Below are 14,726 nucleotides of genomic sequence, written 5' to 3'. Positions count from 1 at the left end.
CAAACAAAAAAATAAACCATTTACATATTGGCATGAATTGTACAATGTGCAATGGCCTCCTACACCTCCATACATTATACGAATTCCCTTGACCATTCCTCGATTTAAATAAGCTCATAATATAATATGAACCAATATTCTAGACTGCATGATCCCGCCTTGCGTTGCATGTTTTTCGAATTAAGTACTTTGTAAATCTAATCCTCATTTCACAGTCAAAGTACCCCTAGATATGCGCGTTTCATCTGTCACTGCAGTATTATAATGCTGTTGGGTATTGGCTAATTATAAGTTTGTTGCCTCATCCTTAATAATCATACACAAGATTGAAAAGTTGCCCAGAAACAAAAGAAAAACAAATGGCAAATACATATAAGAGAATAAAAAAAAAACTGTAGGGCGAAAATTGAAAAGGAAATAACAAAACGAGGAAGGAAAAAAAAAAACAAAAGCAAATATATAATATTTCTAGTATAAATTGAGACATGCATGATACATACTAGAAGCTTTTGTACAGGACAAGCTCGCTAGATTATCACAGCTTTCTTCAAAAAATCTACAACACAAGCATTTCAAGAGAGAATGGTCTAGCACAAAATGAGCAGAGATTGCTGCGACTTAGCAGCACCTGGTGATCACAAGCCAAAAGCATCGATGAGCCAAATCGTTTTCCACCAGCCTGGGCTTTTACAAAACCACCGTGGCAAAACAAAAGGCTCTGACTATGGCAGGGCATTGGCAAAAAAGAGAAATTTTCACCGTTTTGACCTTCTGCCATTCTGGCCTTCGCCTCTAGCTTCCCCTAGCCTCGACTTTGAACCATTGCCTTGCGCACTGGGAGGCCTATCTTGAAATGTACCGGTAGGATCCCGTGAAGGCCATGGCTGCCCCCATTGCCGTGTTGGACTAGCATGAACTCTAGCCGGTCCAAGCCTAGAACCAGACAACATTTGGTCCCTAAGACCCTTTGATGATTTATAACCTTGCATTTCATCTCCTCGACCTTTTCCTTGCTCTTGTCTTTGCCTCTCCAGTTCAGGAAATCTCTCCCAATCTATCCCATCTCCTGAATTTTGGAGCTTTTCAGCTTGCATACCCCATTCCACTCCATCTGATATGCTTCTTTGCAAAGAAGTGCTTCTTCTTGGTGGCTTCCCAGATGTAGACTTCCTCCCTTTAATTTCTTCAACATCAAGTGCAGCCCACCTTGGATCACGAGCAGCCCCAGAAGCATGAATCAAGTTGTAGCTTCTGTTGTTGTTGCCCATGCTTAACTCTATGGAATGAAGATCACTTTCAGCAGAATCCTCTTCACATTCTATTCCATCTTCAACTTCTCCTCCATCCTCATCTTTTTCATCATCCTGATGGGAACCAAGATGAGCTCTGCTTAGATACGCAGAAATTTCTTCATCATTCAGATGAGCAGAACCACGTCCCTTTTCTTTGGTTCTTTTACTTCCCATAAAAGCTTCAAGTTGACTCCTCAATATATCAACAGCTGCATTCTTCTCCTCAAGCTGATGTTTTGCCTCTGAGAGTTTCACTTGAGCTCTCTCTTCACGCAACACATCTGCAAACTGCATCATCTCCCTTTCCTTCTCAACATCTTCCCGAACTTTTGAAGACTCCCTCTTCACTTCCTCTGCTTCAGATTTATCTTCATCAATGTCCCTGGCTAATTCATCACATACTTGTTCCATTATCTCTCTAGTTCTCTTCTCACTCTCAAGTTCTTTCACCGCCTTAACAAGAGAGGCTTTTGTCTCTGCCAGTTCTTTCCCAAGTTTCTTATTCAAGCTTTCAGACCTTCTTCTCAGTTTCCTCTCTACCTCAAGTTCACCTGCAACAGCCTCAATAGCAGCCTCAACAACTTTGTGCTCTTTGCTTTTCCAAGCTGCCTTTTCTTCAGCAAAACACTTCATGAGATAATTGATCTCATTCTGGTCTGCGCGTTGTTCTTGGATAAGCTGATTGACCTGTAAACGAGCCCTCTCCAGCTCAGCATGTAAGGCTGAGATGAGGGCCATGCTTGAGGAAGGCCGATCTTCATTACCCCAAATGCGGTTGATAATTTTCAGTAGCTCTTTAGACGTGGTCAAAGCATTGCTAACATCCTTCAAATGAGTCTTGACTCCAACAGTGGAAGCAGTAGGAGTCTGGGCTCTAGATCTAGTCTCAACCTGTATACCAAAAAGATGAGAACAAAACTATCATCTAATAATAATACCATCTGATACAATTTAATCAGAAACAAAAATCTCTAGTTATAACAACTTTGAAATGTTAAGAAAAGAGCAAGAGGAAAGCAAGGTCCTTTCCAAGAACCAAGTAGATCATTGACCAATGTACCTCCATTAAGCTGCCATTGCGATGAGAATCCAACATTCCAGCATGGTGGTCTGTGAGCCTGAGCCTCTGTGAAATGGAGGGCGTCCTTCGATGGAAACTACCAGTTCCAGATCTGTCCGTCCTCTACAAAATAAGAATGCATAACAGGTAAAATTAAGGGCAATTTCTCCACCATGCCTAACTGATAGTGACAAATAACAGGTACAATCAGACTTGCATTGATCAGGGGAATGTATCACATCATTTTAGAATGGGACACCTACATAACTCCAAATTTAACAAAACCTAACAATCAACCGACTATCTAACCACAACATCAATTTCTCAATTCAATTCTATTAATTAATAGTTCAGAAAAAAAAACGCAAGCTTGCTCAAAAATTGTATGTTTGATGAGACGTAAAAAACCCAAAGAGCAACTTAAAAACAGAAACTTTAAGCTAAACCCAACACAAAAGTGACATAGCACAAAGTCTACAAACTACATTTTCCATTAGATTCCCGCAAATTCTCACCAACCAAACAAAACGCGAAGCAAAGAGAAAACCCACCTCGGAAACAGGACTATGAGACGGATCGGAGAGATGGGGAGGCAGAGAACCCGAGTGCGCCGATCTCGCGATCCTTTCTCTCTCTCTGGCCTTACTATTCATAATCTCCATCTTCCTCAGCCTCCTCTCGTCCGACGACCCTTCCCTCACTCTCGGAGACGGCATGTCGTTCATTTCCCAGAGCGTGGCGGCGAGCTTCCTGGCAGACACTGGCGCTTGTTGCTTGGACCTGCCGGCGCCGTTCTGGGAGGAGGCGGCGTAGTTGGGGGAGTCCATGGCGCGCAATGCCGACGCTGTAGGTGACCTGGAGCTCATGAGCTTCCATGTGGGCACGGGCGTACTGGATCGGCCCCTCTTGCCCACCAGTATAGCCCTCTTGAATCTGTAGTTTTGGATGATCGAAGACGACGAAGAAGCTGACGACGAGCACCCTCGCTTTCTGATTTTGCCAGGGATCAGCAGGTTCATGCCCAAGCCGTTGTTCTGCCTCGGCATTTTTATTTTTTCGAAAACCAAAAATCAAAATAAAAAAAGAAAATGGAAAAAATTTGGAAGTTGGTAGATTTGGGTTCAGGGGGTGATGAAACGTACCGTCTGGTTCATGGTGGGAATGAGAGGAAAACGAGGAGTGAAACCCTAGAAACTTATAAGAGGAGAGAGAGAGAGAGAGAGAGAGGTTTGATGGCTCCCACTTAGCTCAAGTTCCAGATTTGATCAGTACAGAGACAGAGTATTGAGCTTGTGCAGGGGACTTTCTCCTGTAAAGGGGCTAAAGAGGAAAGGGAAGGTGGAAGGCGCGGGAATGATTGGGTGAGGCCGAGATCAGGTGAGACTGAAACCGCGGCGGGCAGTTATTGGGTGGCGTTGATTGGGCTTTTCTTTTCATGGGTTTTGATGTTTCAAGCAACCGTGTGGCCGTGGTTTCGCTCTACTTCTTTTAAAATTCGCGAAAATTGGGTGGATTTTTGGATTTTTTTAAGCTTTGGAGTTCCTTCAACAACAAAAAATTATATATATATATATATATATATATTGGGGTTCCTAGAGTTTGAATAAATAAATAAATCCAGCAAGCATTTTCCACTTGGATAAAATTTCGTCCACTTCGGTTGTTTTAGGAAAAAATTTCCTTTCAAAAAAAGGTTAAGAAAAATATTTCTTTTATCTATGCGTAATGAAACATTCGAATTTGAGACTTCTTCCATTATTAGTATAAATAAAAAAATTCATTAGACCAAAGAGTACTAAGACAACCCTGCATTAATCTAACCGTGCATTGGCCTCGAGTTGAGTTAGGCATAATCTTATTCTCTAGAATCTCTATTAAGAGATGTTCATCTCATCTAACATTCCAAAGGAGGTCAAGTAAATACAATTAAGAGGCAAAAAATAGTAGCAGATCAGCAATTAGTGTAAAAAACAAATTGGTGTTTCAGATGAATTTTTTTGTTTGTTTGACTGGAAGATGGTTTAGAATTTGATTGCTTGCCATTGAATTTTAACATCATTATTGCAATTTTCAAGGCTGAATTTGACATGAAGCGTAGCGCAACTTTAAATAATGACTCAAGTGCAATGATTTTCAATTGTGTGCAATTCAAAATTCACCCCACTTCTACCAGTTCACCTTTTCAAACAAATAATTATTTTTTTTAATATACAATAAGGAAAAGGTAAAGATTCCTCCTTCGATCACTGGAGAACTTCAAACTTTGCCGGTCAATTCAATTATATATATTGGTTGGAGACTTGAAGTGAAGAAACAATACTATTGTTTTGGTAATAAAAAGAATACTATATTTGTTAGGCCATTTTAGGATGTCAATGAGCTGGTTTGGTTTGGTTAGGTTTGGATTCTTTTCGATTTCAGCTAAACACATAATATATAATATAAGTTCTATTTGACTCGTGAGTTTAAAATGAGAATTATAAGTTAAGTTTCATTTGACTGGTGAGTTTAAGTGAGAATTTTATACTTGATTTTGTTTGCCTAGAATTTACTCTTTGAAGATTTATATGGGAGCTAGAAGAATTATAGGCCCGTTTGATAATTATTATTATTATTATTTTGTGTTAGAGTATGGAGGAAAATGAGAATGATAATACGAGAGATGATCAATTGAGTAATTTTTACATGTTTCGGGTACATTACATGGCTGATGTACCATCCAATATACATGAAACTTGTGGAAATATTGACCAATACATATAGGACATAAAAATAAAATATTTCTATGTCTTAGATGTATTGGATAGTACACCAGCCACGTAGTATACCCGGAACATACAAAAATTTCTCCAAATTGAGATAGAGAGGGAAGAATGGGAGAGAGAGTAACAAAAGTGAAAACAAAAACGTGAAAGTGAAAACAATTTCAAATAAATTACAAAAACTAAAAACTAAAATTGAAATAGTTATCAAACGGGTCCATAAGTTTTGTAATGTTTTTTAGGCTTCAGCCTTCCTTTTTATCAAACAGAAGAATTGTCTTTTTTTATTAAGGCTCGAAAGAAAATTACATATCTAAGTGATTTTAAGGTTGTGATAACATTTTATCAAGTCTAATAGTAACTCCATTCCTAATATTAAAACAGATCTCAAGTACGAATTCCCTCTCGTTGATTTACATAAAACCTTGGCTGCCCATTCATCTTGTACTATCTGTGTGTCACGTGAAACATTTGGCGTCGGTGAAAATCAAAGCCTTCATTCAGTTTTTTCCTGTGGCTATAATCTTAATGGCTATACCCTATGCCATACCATATGGCCTATAATATAGACTTTTATGTGATACATTGTCCAAAATTTTCCTTGCTTCAAATTGGTTTCCTTTCTAAAGTAGGACATATTTTGTAGCTTGGTGCTGACGTTGCTCCTCTTACTGTGCCCTCTCACTAAAGATATAGGCTTTTGTCAACAGTGGGACTCTTTTTTATTTATTACCCAATTGATGCTAAGAATAAGAGGTTCAAAACCAGCCAGATCCCATGTGGTTTCTTTTTCTCAAGACCTAGGAAGTCCCTTTGATGCGTCCAAGGAGCTACAGAGAGGAGGAAAAAAAAATATGGATTAAAGGACAACTCATATGCATAGGTTTCTGTTTCTGTTTCTGTTTGGTGGTTGGTTCCTTTTTAAACTTGTTTTGTGATTAAACTGGAACCTTTGTTGGCCCACGAAGAAAAATATAATTTGTACATAAACTTTTCTTTTACAAAATTTGTCATAACTATTTTTTATCTACTTGTAATAGTAGTCTAAACTACTCGTATTTATACAGAAGATAGAATTCATGTGTAAGGGAGAAGACACACTAACCCACAACAGCAATTTTGTCATATATTTAACATTATGTCAAATGACATAACGTGTGAATTAATAACATCGTGTGAATATGAAATTTATAATAAATTTCCGTGACAACCCCAAATTTTTTTTTTTATTTAAATAATATACACAAGCCACTATGCCAATTTGGGAAAGAACAAAAAAAGTTTTATTTTTTGGTTAAATGGAAAAAAGAAAAGAAAAAAGAGTTTAATGCAAACTCTTTGTAACTTTAATATCACTATCAAACGAGAAATTCTTGACCAGAATGGCCGGCAGGCACAGAACACAGCATGACAGGGACGAGAATTTTGTATGGGAATGACTAAGCACTTCCATGTCCACCCAATTTTGTGTGTCTAAGAGGCTAGCTAATCCCATGAATAAAAACAAAGTGGAAAAGCTGGTTCCAACTGAATTTTGGTCGGCAACAAGCCCATCTGTCATGTCGCAGTCACCGAAAATGGACAAGTGAATTTTAATATTCATCTATATATAAATAAAATAAAAGATAAATAATAACATTCAAAATATCAAAAAGTGTCGTTAGTTAATGTAAATATTAAGAATTAAAATTATTAATTAAATAAAGATAATATAATAAATTTATATTTTTTTATATTAAAAAATTAAAATTAAAAAAAATTAAATAATTGATCATATTTTCATAGAATACAACTATCCATTATCTTTTTAAATTATAAAATATATTTTTTTTAATTTTTAAAATCTCTCAAATGATCAGAAGTGCGTGTGAAAAAACTAATTTTATGTTAATAAAATAAAAGAAACCTAGCATTGACCACGATTTGAAAGTCTTTTTATCCTAATATACTAATATGAAAGAGCGCACTCTTATTCTTTTTGCCCCTTTTTTCTGTTTTTCTCAAAAATCTAGATTTAAACTTAAATTGAAGCAAAATGATAGGGAAACAAAAGGAGATTATGAATCCTGTAAAGAATTGTAACTCGAGCATTAAGATCATGCCCAGTGTTTGATTCCTCACATACAGAACGACGAATCATACTATCTATCACCCACCACACCACACACCCCATATCAAAACTTAAATAGGACTTAATCACAGCAGGTAAACCCCATCTCCATGAATTACATGTGCTTTACTTCTCTACCCACCACTCTATTTTCCTTTTATTTGTGAGTCTCATTTCCAGAAAAAAGTAGTCGATTTTCCCAACAAAAAGGAAATCAAACTTTTCGTGATTTTTTTTGTCCATGACAGCCCAACTCCGTTGACTCTATCCTATAAACCTTCTGGACTTTGGAATCTCTCTCTCTCTCTCTCTCTCTCTCGGAGTTGCCAAGAAACGGAACCCACAAAAATGAAGATAACAAAATTATCCATGTCCCCATTTCTCTGTTTTTCTTTCTTCTTTTTGCTGCAGTTTCCTCTTATTTCATTTTCCAAAACCACACCTGCTGGTGCCAGGTTTCCATCTTCACTCATTACCCCTGAAAAGGTCTCTGCTTCTACTCAAAACAAACTTTACAGAACCAAATACTTCACCCAAATACTTGACCATTTCAATTTCTACCCCAAAAGCTACCAAACTTTCCAGCAAAGGTATTTGATCAATGACACATTCTGGGGAGGAGCCAAGAACAATGCTCCAATCTTTGTCTACACAGGGAATGAAGGAAACATAGAATGGTTTGCACAAAACTTCGGTTTTCTATATGAGACAGCACCCCAATTCAAATCCCTAGTCGTTTTCATTGAGGTAAAATTTTTATCCCCAAATCAGATTCGAGATGATTTTGTTATGTTGTTGCACTGTCAATCTAGTACCTGATTAACATCAGACTGTCCGGTAAAACAAGGTTTGTATGCAAATTTGAAAAACCGTAACGCATATATATAAGATGATCAAATTTGCAGCATAGGTTCTATGGGAAGTCTATACCTTATGGGGGCAAGAAGAGCGTGGCTTATAGCAATGCATCTACACTTGGGCATCTGAGCTCAACACAGGCATTGGCAGATTATGCTTCCTTAATTATTGATTTGAAGAAGAATTTATCAGCAACTGACTCTCCTGTGGTGGTCTTCGGAGGTTCCTACGGAGGAAGTATGTGAATACATTCATCTTTTTATGTATTTATAATATTGTATAATGTACGTTTGATTGAACAGCTGGCTGGATTTGTTGCCTGTGATTCGTCGGGTGATCAAATTAATTTAAGTTTAAAATGCAGTGCTGGCAGCATGGTTTAGGTTGAAGTATCCGCACGTTACAATCGGAGCCTTGGCATCATCTTCACCTATTCTCAATTTCGAGAATATAACGTCTTCATATAGCTTCCGCAACATCGTCACTCAAGACTTTAAGGTCCTCTCTCTCTCTGTTTTATTTTATTGAAAATGAATTCTATTTTTGTGAAATGTGGGACAGTCGAGTCAACCGGCTATACATGATTAACAATTGACAGTCTCACATTTCATAAAACGAAATTTTGCCTAAGATTGAACGAAATGATTCAAAGGCCTGAAATCACATATAGACTATAATTGCTGTAAAAAACAAACAAACAAACAAACTTAAATATCTTATCTATAAATGGTCCAATATTAATGTGGCAATGCACGTGTCACACACATACCTATAATACTGTTCTGATAAAGTAATGTTATTATTGGGGGCATATTTAAGATTTTTAATTACAGTCTGCAAAGCACATGCATAATAATTAACCTTAATTAATGCTAATAAACTTTTCTGAATAATTATGTTATTGTTTGCATGTGTATTAGAGTGTGAGTGAAAATTGTTACAAAGTGATCAAAGGCTCATGGGAACAGATCGAAAACACAGCAAACCAACCTGGAGGGCTTGAGCTACTACGAAAATCATTTAAATTATGCAAGTATGACCACAACCCAACCCATAAAGCCTAGCATAATGTTAAAACTAGGCTTTTCTCTCTTCTTTTTTTGTCGTAAAAAAATTGTTTTGACGTCTTTCAGTTTTGAAAAGAGAAATATCGGTAAATTAACGGCTAGTTTAGTTTATTAATTATAAATTATTAAAGTTTGTTTTATTTCTTTCAGAAGTGGCGCAGATTTAGATTATCTTGAAGATTGGCTTTCCACTGCATACGCTTACACAGCAATGACGGATTATCCTACTCCCTCAAATTTCTTATGTCCCTTGCCAGCATTTCCAGTTAAGAAGGTAAAAGAAAAGGAAAGAATACAATTTTATTTTATTTTTATATTTCTTAGTTCATGAAGGTGCATAATAGTAATTTGACTTTGTTGGGGGTGCAGATGTGTGAGGCGATAGATGATCCGACGACTGGAAATGACACATTTGCGAAATTGTACGGTGCAGCTAATGTATACTATAACTACAGTGGGACAGTCACGTGTTTCGAACTTGATGATAACTCTGATCCTCACGACCTTGGAGGATGGTATTGGCAGGTAGGAGAACATTCCTCATTTTTCTCTAAATACCGAAGTGTTTTTTTTTTTTTTTTGGGGGGTGGGGGTTCTTTTTTAAGATTACAATGAGAAAAAAAGAATTATGCTAGCGTCAACCGTTATCTCACATGAATTTTATACTTATTAATGTATGTGATAACATAATAGGTCACGAACAAATTAGGCTAACACACAATAATTAAAATGAATTTTCGTAGATACGCAATGCTTTTTAATGATGACTAAAATGTCAAACTTGATACGACTAAAGGATATTATAATTTAGAAATTTTAATAATTAACCCCAATAAAGATCATCTTATTATAAGGTCCATATACAAGGAATCAATTATCAACCCAATAAAAAAGAAGAAACACTTTTGTGAGTTAGAATAAAAACATCTAGACTAATAGAGAGAGCACATGGGATTAGTATCCAAGAAAAGCATGTTCTCACAATCAAAAGTTGAGCCTTAAACTCATAATTGAGTACAACTAATCATTTTCCCTTTGGAGCCTGAGAAAAGAAATTAGATTTTTATCTCACCATGTAAGTTTGCAGAAAGTTACCACTCTTTAACTTTTTTTATTTATTAACATCATAATAATAATGATCATCATAGTGTACTGAAAATTTTGATGGGTTGGTCACATGTTGCTCAGTTTGGCTTGAAATTTTTTAATTTTTTAATTTTGAGCACAAGCGATTGGGAATGGGGGATTTACACAAATTTCATTAGGTGCCTGGAGTTTTCAAACGTCTATCAACATAAGTGAAGGTAGAAGAATTCCACCAACGGAGCTATACCGCAATATGACTTGAAATTTTTTGATTTGGTGCAGGCTTGTACAGAGATGATAATGCCAACCGGTGGAAACAGTGAGGACAGCATATTCCCAGCTTCTGATTGGGATTACAAAGACCAAGCCTCTGTATGCAAAAGCAGATTTGGCATTGAACCTAGGCCCCTTTGGATCACCACTGAGTTCGGCGGCCATGTTAGTCCCATCATTTTCTATCATTATTTTCTACCAAAATTTTAATTTTTGGTTTTTATTTTACTTTTTTTTTTTAATTTTTGGCAGGCTATTGAGAGGGTTTTGAAAAGATATGGAAGCAATATTATCTTCTTCAATGGCTTAAGAGACCCTTGGAGTGGTGGAGGGTAATAATATAATTACCGCTTTCCAATTTCTCAGTTTTGTCAGCATGGTAAAACTGGCTAATGAATGGTTAATATTATTGTTGGGGTTTTTTTTTTTTTTGGGCAGGGTGCTGAAGAATATATCCAAGAGCATAGTAGCCATTGTTGCAAAAGAAGGTTAGTAGTTACAATTTGATACCAAAATTACAAATAAATAATAATAATAAAAATAGATGGAAATTAAGGTGAATATTGACATGTATGATTGTGGTATATTGGTTCTTAACAGGTGCTCACCATGTAGATTTGATGTTCAAGAGCAGTGAGGATCCAGAATGGCTTCAAGATGTGAGGAAACAAGAGATCAAGATCATTGCAAAGTGGATCTCCCAATATTACCATGACCTTGCTCAACTCTTTTGATCATATATATTCAGATCCTACCACACAGTAATTGGATTTGTCATTTTACCCCCCATTTTGATTCAAATAAAAATATTAGGAAATAAAATCCCCACCAAATCAAAATATGAAGAACTGGTTTTAGTGCAAAATACGATTTATGCTAAAATGATGGCTCATTAAGTCAATTTATACTTCATATTAAAATCCCATAAAATCAAGTTTTCGATGTGTAAGGAATAAAAGCTGCCAAAAATTATCTTGAGAAAATAATTATTCTGAAAAATCATTTTTCATACTTAGTCAATATTTTTACATAAAACAATTTTTCATGTATGATATGAATGCATGAAGGGACCTAAGGTCAATCTAAGTAAAAAGCCTTAGATGTTCAATCAACAAAGAGTTTTTAGCCTTTCAAAATTGCACATCAGCTAAAAAATTCCTAGGTCCGCTAGTTCTACCACACCAATAGTCATAGTCCTGCCTTCTACATTTGTATTTGGTGTTAAAGTTTGTCCCAAACATCAATTTTAATCCTTTTCCATTAACGTATCCCCAAAAGAGAAGCATTTTTTTAAAATAAAATTCACCCTTTCATGAATAATATGGGTCTAATTCCATTTTTTTTTTCTTATGTTCACAACTAGGGTGATTTATATGATTTAATGTATACTTTTATTTCTAGAAAAACTATAGAAACTGTTAGTATAAAAAAATTATCATTAGATTTTAACCTAATAACTTTAGCTAATCCACCCATTAAAAATTCCTGGTTCCACCCTTGGTTTTATGATGAGAGTGTCATATATGGACTATAAATGTGGACCTTCATATTGGTCATATAATTCATTTGAATAATAAATTCACTTATGTTTAATGAAATAATCATGTGGCTAATATGAAGGTCCACATAAAGAGTCCACATATGATACCATAACTATTGAATTTCGCATTCAGAATGAATGTCAATGAAGTTTTTTTTTGTTTTTGTTTTTTTGTAAGCAATGTCAATGAAGTTTATTTGCCTCAAAAGAAAATAGGCTGCAGAAATTTAAAAGCCCTTCTGATTGTTGTAGTGGGATTGAGCAAAGAAGAAAATGAAGGCAAAGATTTTTATAAGAAATTTTCAGCGCAGAGTAAAAGCCCAATATCAGAAATTTTCAACACAAAAAGAAATTTTAGGGGCCCAATAGACAGAAACAAACTGGAGCCCAAAAGCAGGAGCGGAACTTTAAAAAAAACATAAAATTAGAAAGGGAGCCCACTAACTTATATGCACCAAATGAAATACATATCAAATAAAATTAGGATTTTCAACGGTAGACGTCTTTGAATTTTACCTCGAGTTTCAATTGAGTCCCGCAACTTTTTTTTAGACAATTACATCTGTTAACTCAACACGTAGTTTGAATTAGATCCTACTTTGACAAAATCTGCCGAGTTTAACCATGTGAATGGCACGTTGTTAGGGGTATATTGGACATTAGGAATGGTTAAGCAAAATATAGGGGAATTTGGCACAAAGAGAGAAGGGCAAGGGCTTTTTCGATTTTTCCGTACTAGTGAACCTAGCCTTCTGTCAGACATTGGAGTTCAATTTGCAACCCTCGTTTGGTGTTCTGCAATTGAAACAACACCTCACACCAATTTCATATCAAACTTACCCGATTATTGCCGCATGCCTCAAACCTTCTTTCAGGATTAAGATCCGTCCATGAAATTCAACGTTTGATTTCCGACCCACACTACAATAGCAATAGCTACGATTTGAGTATGTGAAACTCTATGACATTTTTCCTCAAGAGTTTCTTCATTTGGGATTTCTAACGGCTTATGGAGCGCAATTGGGACTTGATGGCTGACTAGGTCAACTTAGGAGACTATTGAGCTAGAAATTATGCTTTTAGCCCTCATTTTGAAGGGCAAATTGACAAACTATCATGGTATAACCTAATTGCAACTACTTGTCAAGTTAATGGGTGTAATTGCCTTAAAAAAAGTTGCGGGACTCAATTGCAACTCAAGGTAAAGTTAAGGGACGTCCATAGTTTTTAAAAAAATTGTGTAGTATTATTGTGGGGATTTATAGCTCTGCGTGAGCCACTTAAACGATATTTTTTAGTGTGATCGATCGTGGTGTTGCCAATTCATCTATGGTGTTCCATTCTCTCCCGTCTCCTCTTTTAGTTTTTCTTTTCTTTATTCACATACCACTGTTCACTTCTAATTTCTTGCCCAATTGATCAGTGAAAAATCCAAATATATTAGGAGCACATTTACATGCACCAATTGAATCCCTTATTTTCCTATCCACCCCCCCTTAGATTTTTTCCTTGTTGCAGAAACAGGAGATGCTCCTACAATCAAATGACAGAACCCAATAGTTAGGTATTAGTGATGACTTATATATCTCTCTCTCCTCCAGCTTGAGCTAGTTTTGGAACTTTATTATCATACCTAACTTACTATTAGGAGGAGCAGAGCACAGGACATATGTCATGTGTATAAAAAAGTGTTGTAAGAAAAGGAGGCACAGGCATGAATGTCTGATTTAAAAAGTGCATGCTACTGATTAATTCTGGATAAGTGAAATAGATGGGCAAGGTCCCCGTTCAGCTTACTTTATTCAAAGTTAGGCAGCTGGGGTCATGCAGCAAAAGGGTCGGTTCTTCGTTGTTCAAAATTTGGTAAAGGTTGGGTTTTCCATTCAAAGACAATTTTGATAGTGAAATACTGTGATGTGAAAGTCATTGATATGTATGACCATATGGACCACATGATCATTACGCAAATGTGGAAAAATTATTCATCTATTTCATCATGCCGTAGAAACAAGTCTTTAGAGTAGAACAAGTTTTGCCTGGGTTAAACGATTTGTATATATGGACAAAAGAAAATAATAGGAGTCGAAGGGATACAAGGTTGAGAATGTCTATGGGGATGAGAAGTGAGAAAAGGTATTTATTGGTAATTGTTTTTATTTTAGTTTCTAGTTTTCACTTTGTTGTTAAAAATAGAGGGGGAATGCGAGAAAGAAAAGAGGAATGAAAAAGAGCGGAAGAAATGAGCATGGAATGAAATGACACCAAAAATGAAAACTAAGAACGGAAAACAACTTTTAGTAGGGTTTGTTCTCTCTCGAGTTTTTGTTACATTATATTCTCCTCCTTTCTCCCTCTTTCCTCTCACTGCCCTTCCTCCACCATTCTTTATTCATAATTTCTCCCATATAATTTTTCTTTATCTTTAGCAAGAATAAATGAAAATGAAAAACCAAAAAATGAAATTTACTGGAATTTGAAGACCTCTTCTAACATTAGGAAGAGAAATACTACTAGAATAGTTGGTTTATCATTAAGAACAATTTGATGGGTAACTCAATATGGTGTCAAATACATTATATATATACATATAACTTTACGTGTGAACATATGAAAATGAGATACAAGCTACATAAAAGCTACCTAACGCATGCTGCTGCAACATTGAAAAAATTTGCTAC

At 35.9% G+C, this 14,726-nt stretch overlaps 2 protein-coding genes across 2 annotated transcripts; one reads left to right on the top strand and one right to left on the bottom strand.

Annotated features, from left to right (window-relative positions):
- Positions 1 to 434: 434 nt before the first annotated feature.
- LOC103341729 (golgin family A protein) lies at positions 435 to 3,859 on the bottom strand. The gene is made up of 4 exons (XM_008245271.3): positions 3,495 to 3,859; positions 2,904 to 3,386; positions 2,353 to 2,475; positions 435 to 2,183 (listed from the first exon to the last, which is right to left on the bottom strand). Exons 1-4 carry the CDS (start codon positions 3,504 to 3,506, stop codon positions 756 to 758), a joined length of 2,046 nt encoding a protein of 681 aa, XP_008243493.1. The 5' UTR covers positions 3,507 to 3,859; the 3' UTR covers positions 435 to 755.
- A 3,594-nt stretch (positions 3,860 to 7,453) lies between these two features.
- On the top strand, positions 7,454 to 11,330 carry LOC103341730 (uncharacterized). Its single transcript, XM_008245272.3, has 10 exons — positions 7,454 to 7,971; positions 8,130 to 8,319; positions 8,447 to 8,580; positions 9,003 to 9,115; positions 9,300 to 9,423; positions 9,519 to 9,674; positions 10,518 to 10,673; positions 10,761 to 10,840; positions 10,947 to 10,996; positions 11,109 to 11,330. The coding sequence occupies exons 1-10, from the start codon at positions 7,573 to 7,575 to the stop codon at positions 11,240 to 11,242; spliced, it is 1,536 nt and encodes a 511-aa protein (XP_008243494.3). The 5' UTR covers positions 7,454 to 7,572; the 3' UTR covers positions 11,243 to 11,330.
- Positions 11,331 to 14,726: the final 3,396 nt, after the last annotated feature.

The sequence above is a fragment of the Prunus mume genome, linkage group LG8 (assembly GCF_029339155.1).
Source record: "Prunus mume cultivar Tortuosa linkage group LG8, ASM2933915v1, whole genome shotgun sequence".
In the NCBI taxonomy this organism is placed as follows: domain Eukaryota; kingdom Viridiplantae; phylum Streptophyta; class Magnoliopsida; order Rosales; family Rosaceae; genus Prunus; species Prunus mume.
Note: the sequence above shows the minus strand (reverse complement) of the source record. Positions and strands in the feature narration are given on the sequence as shown.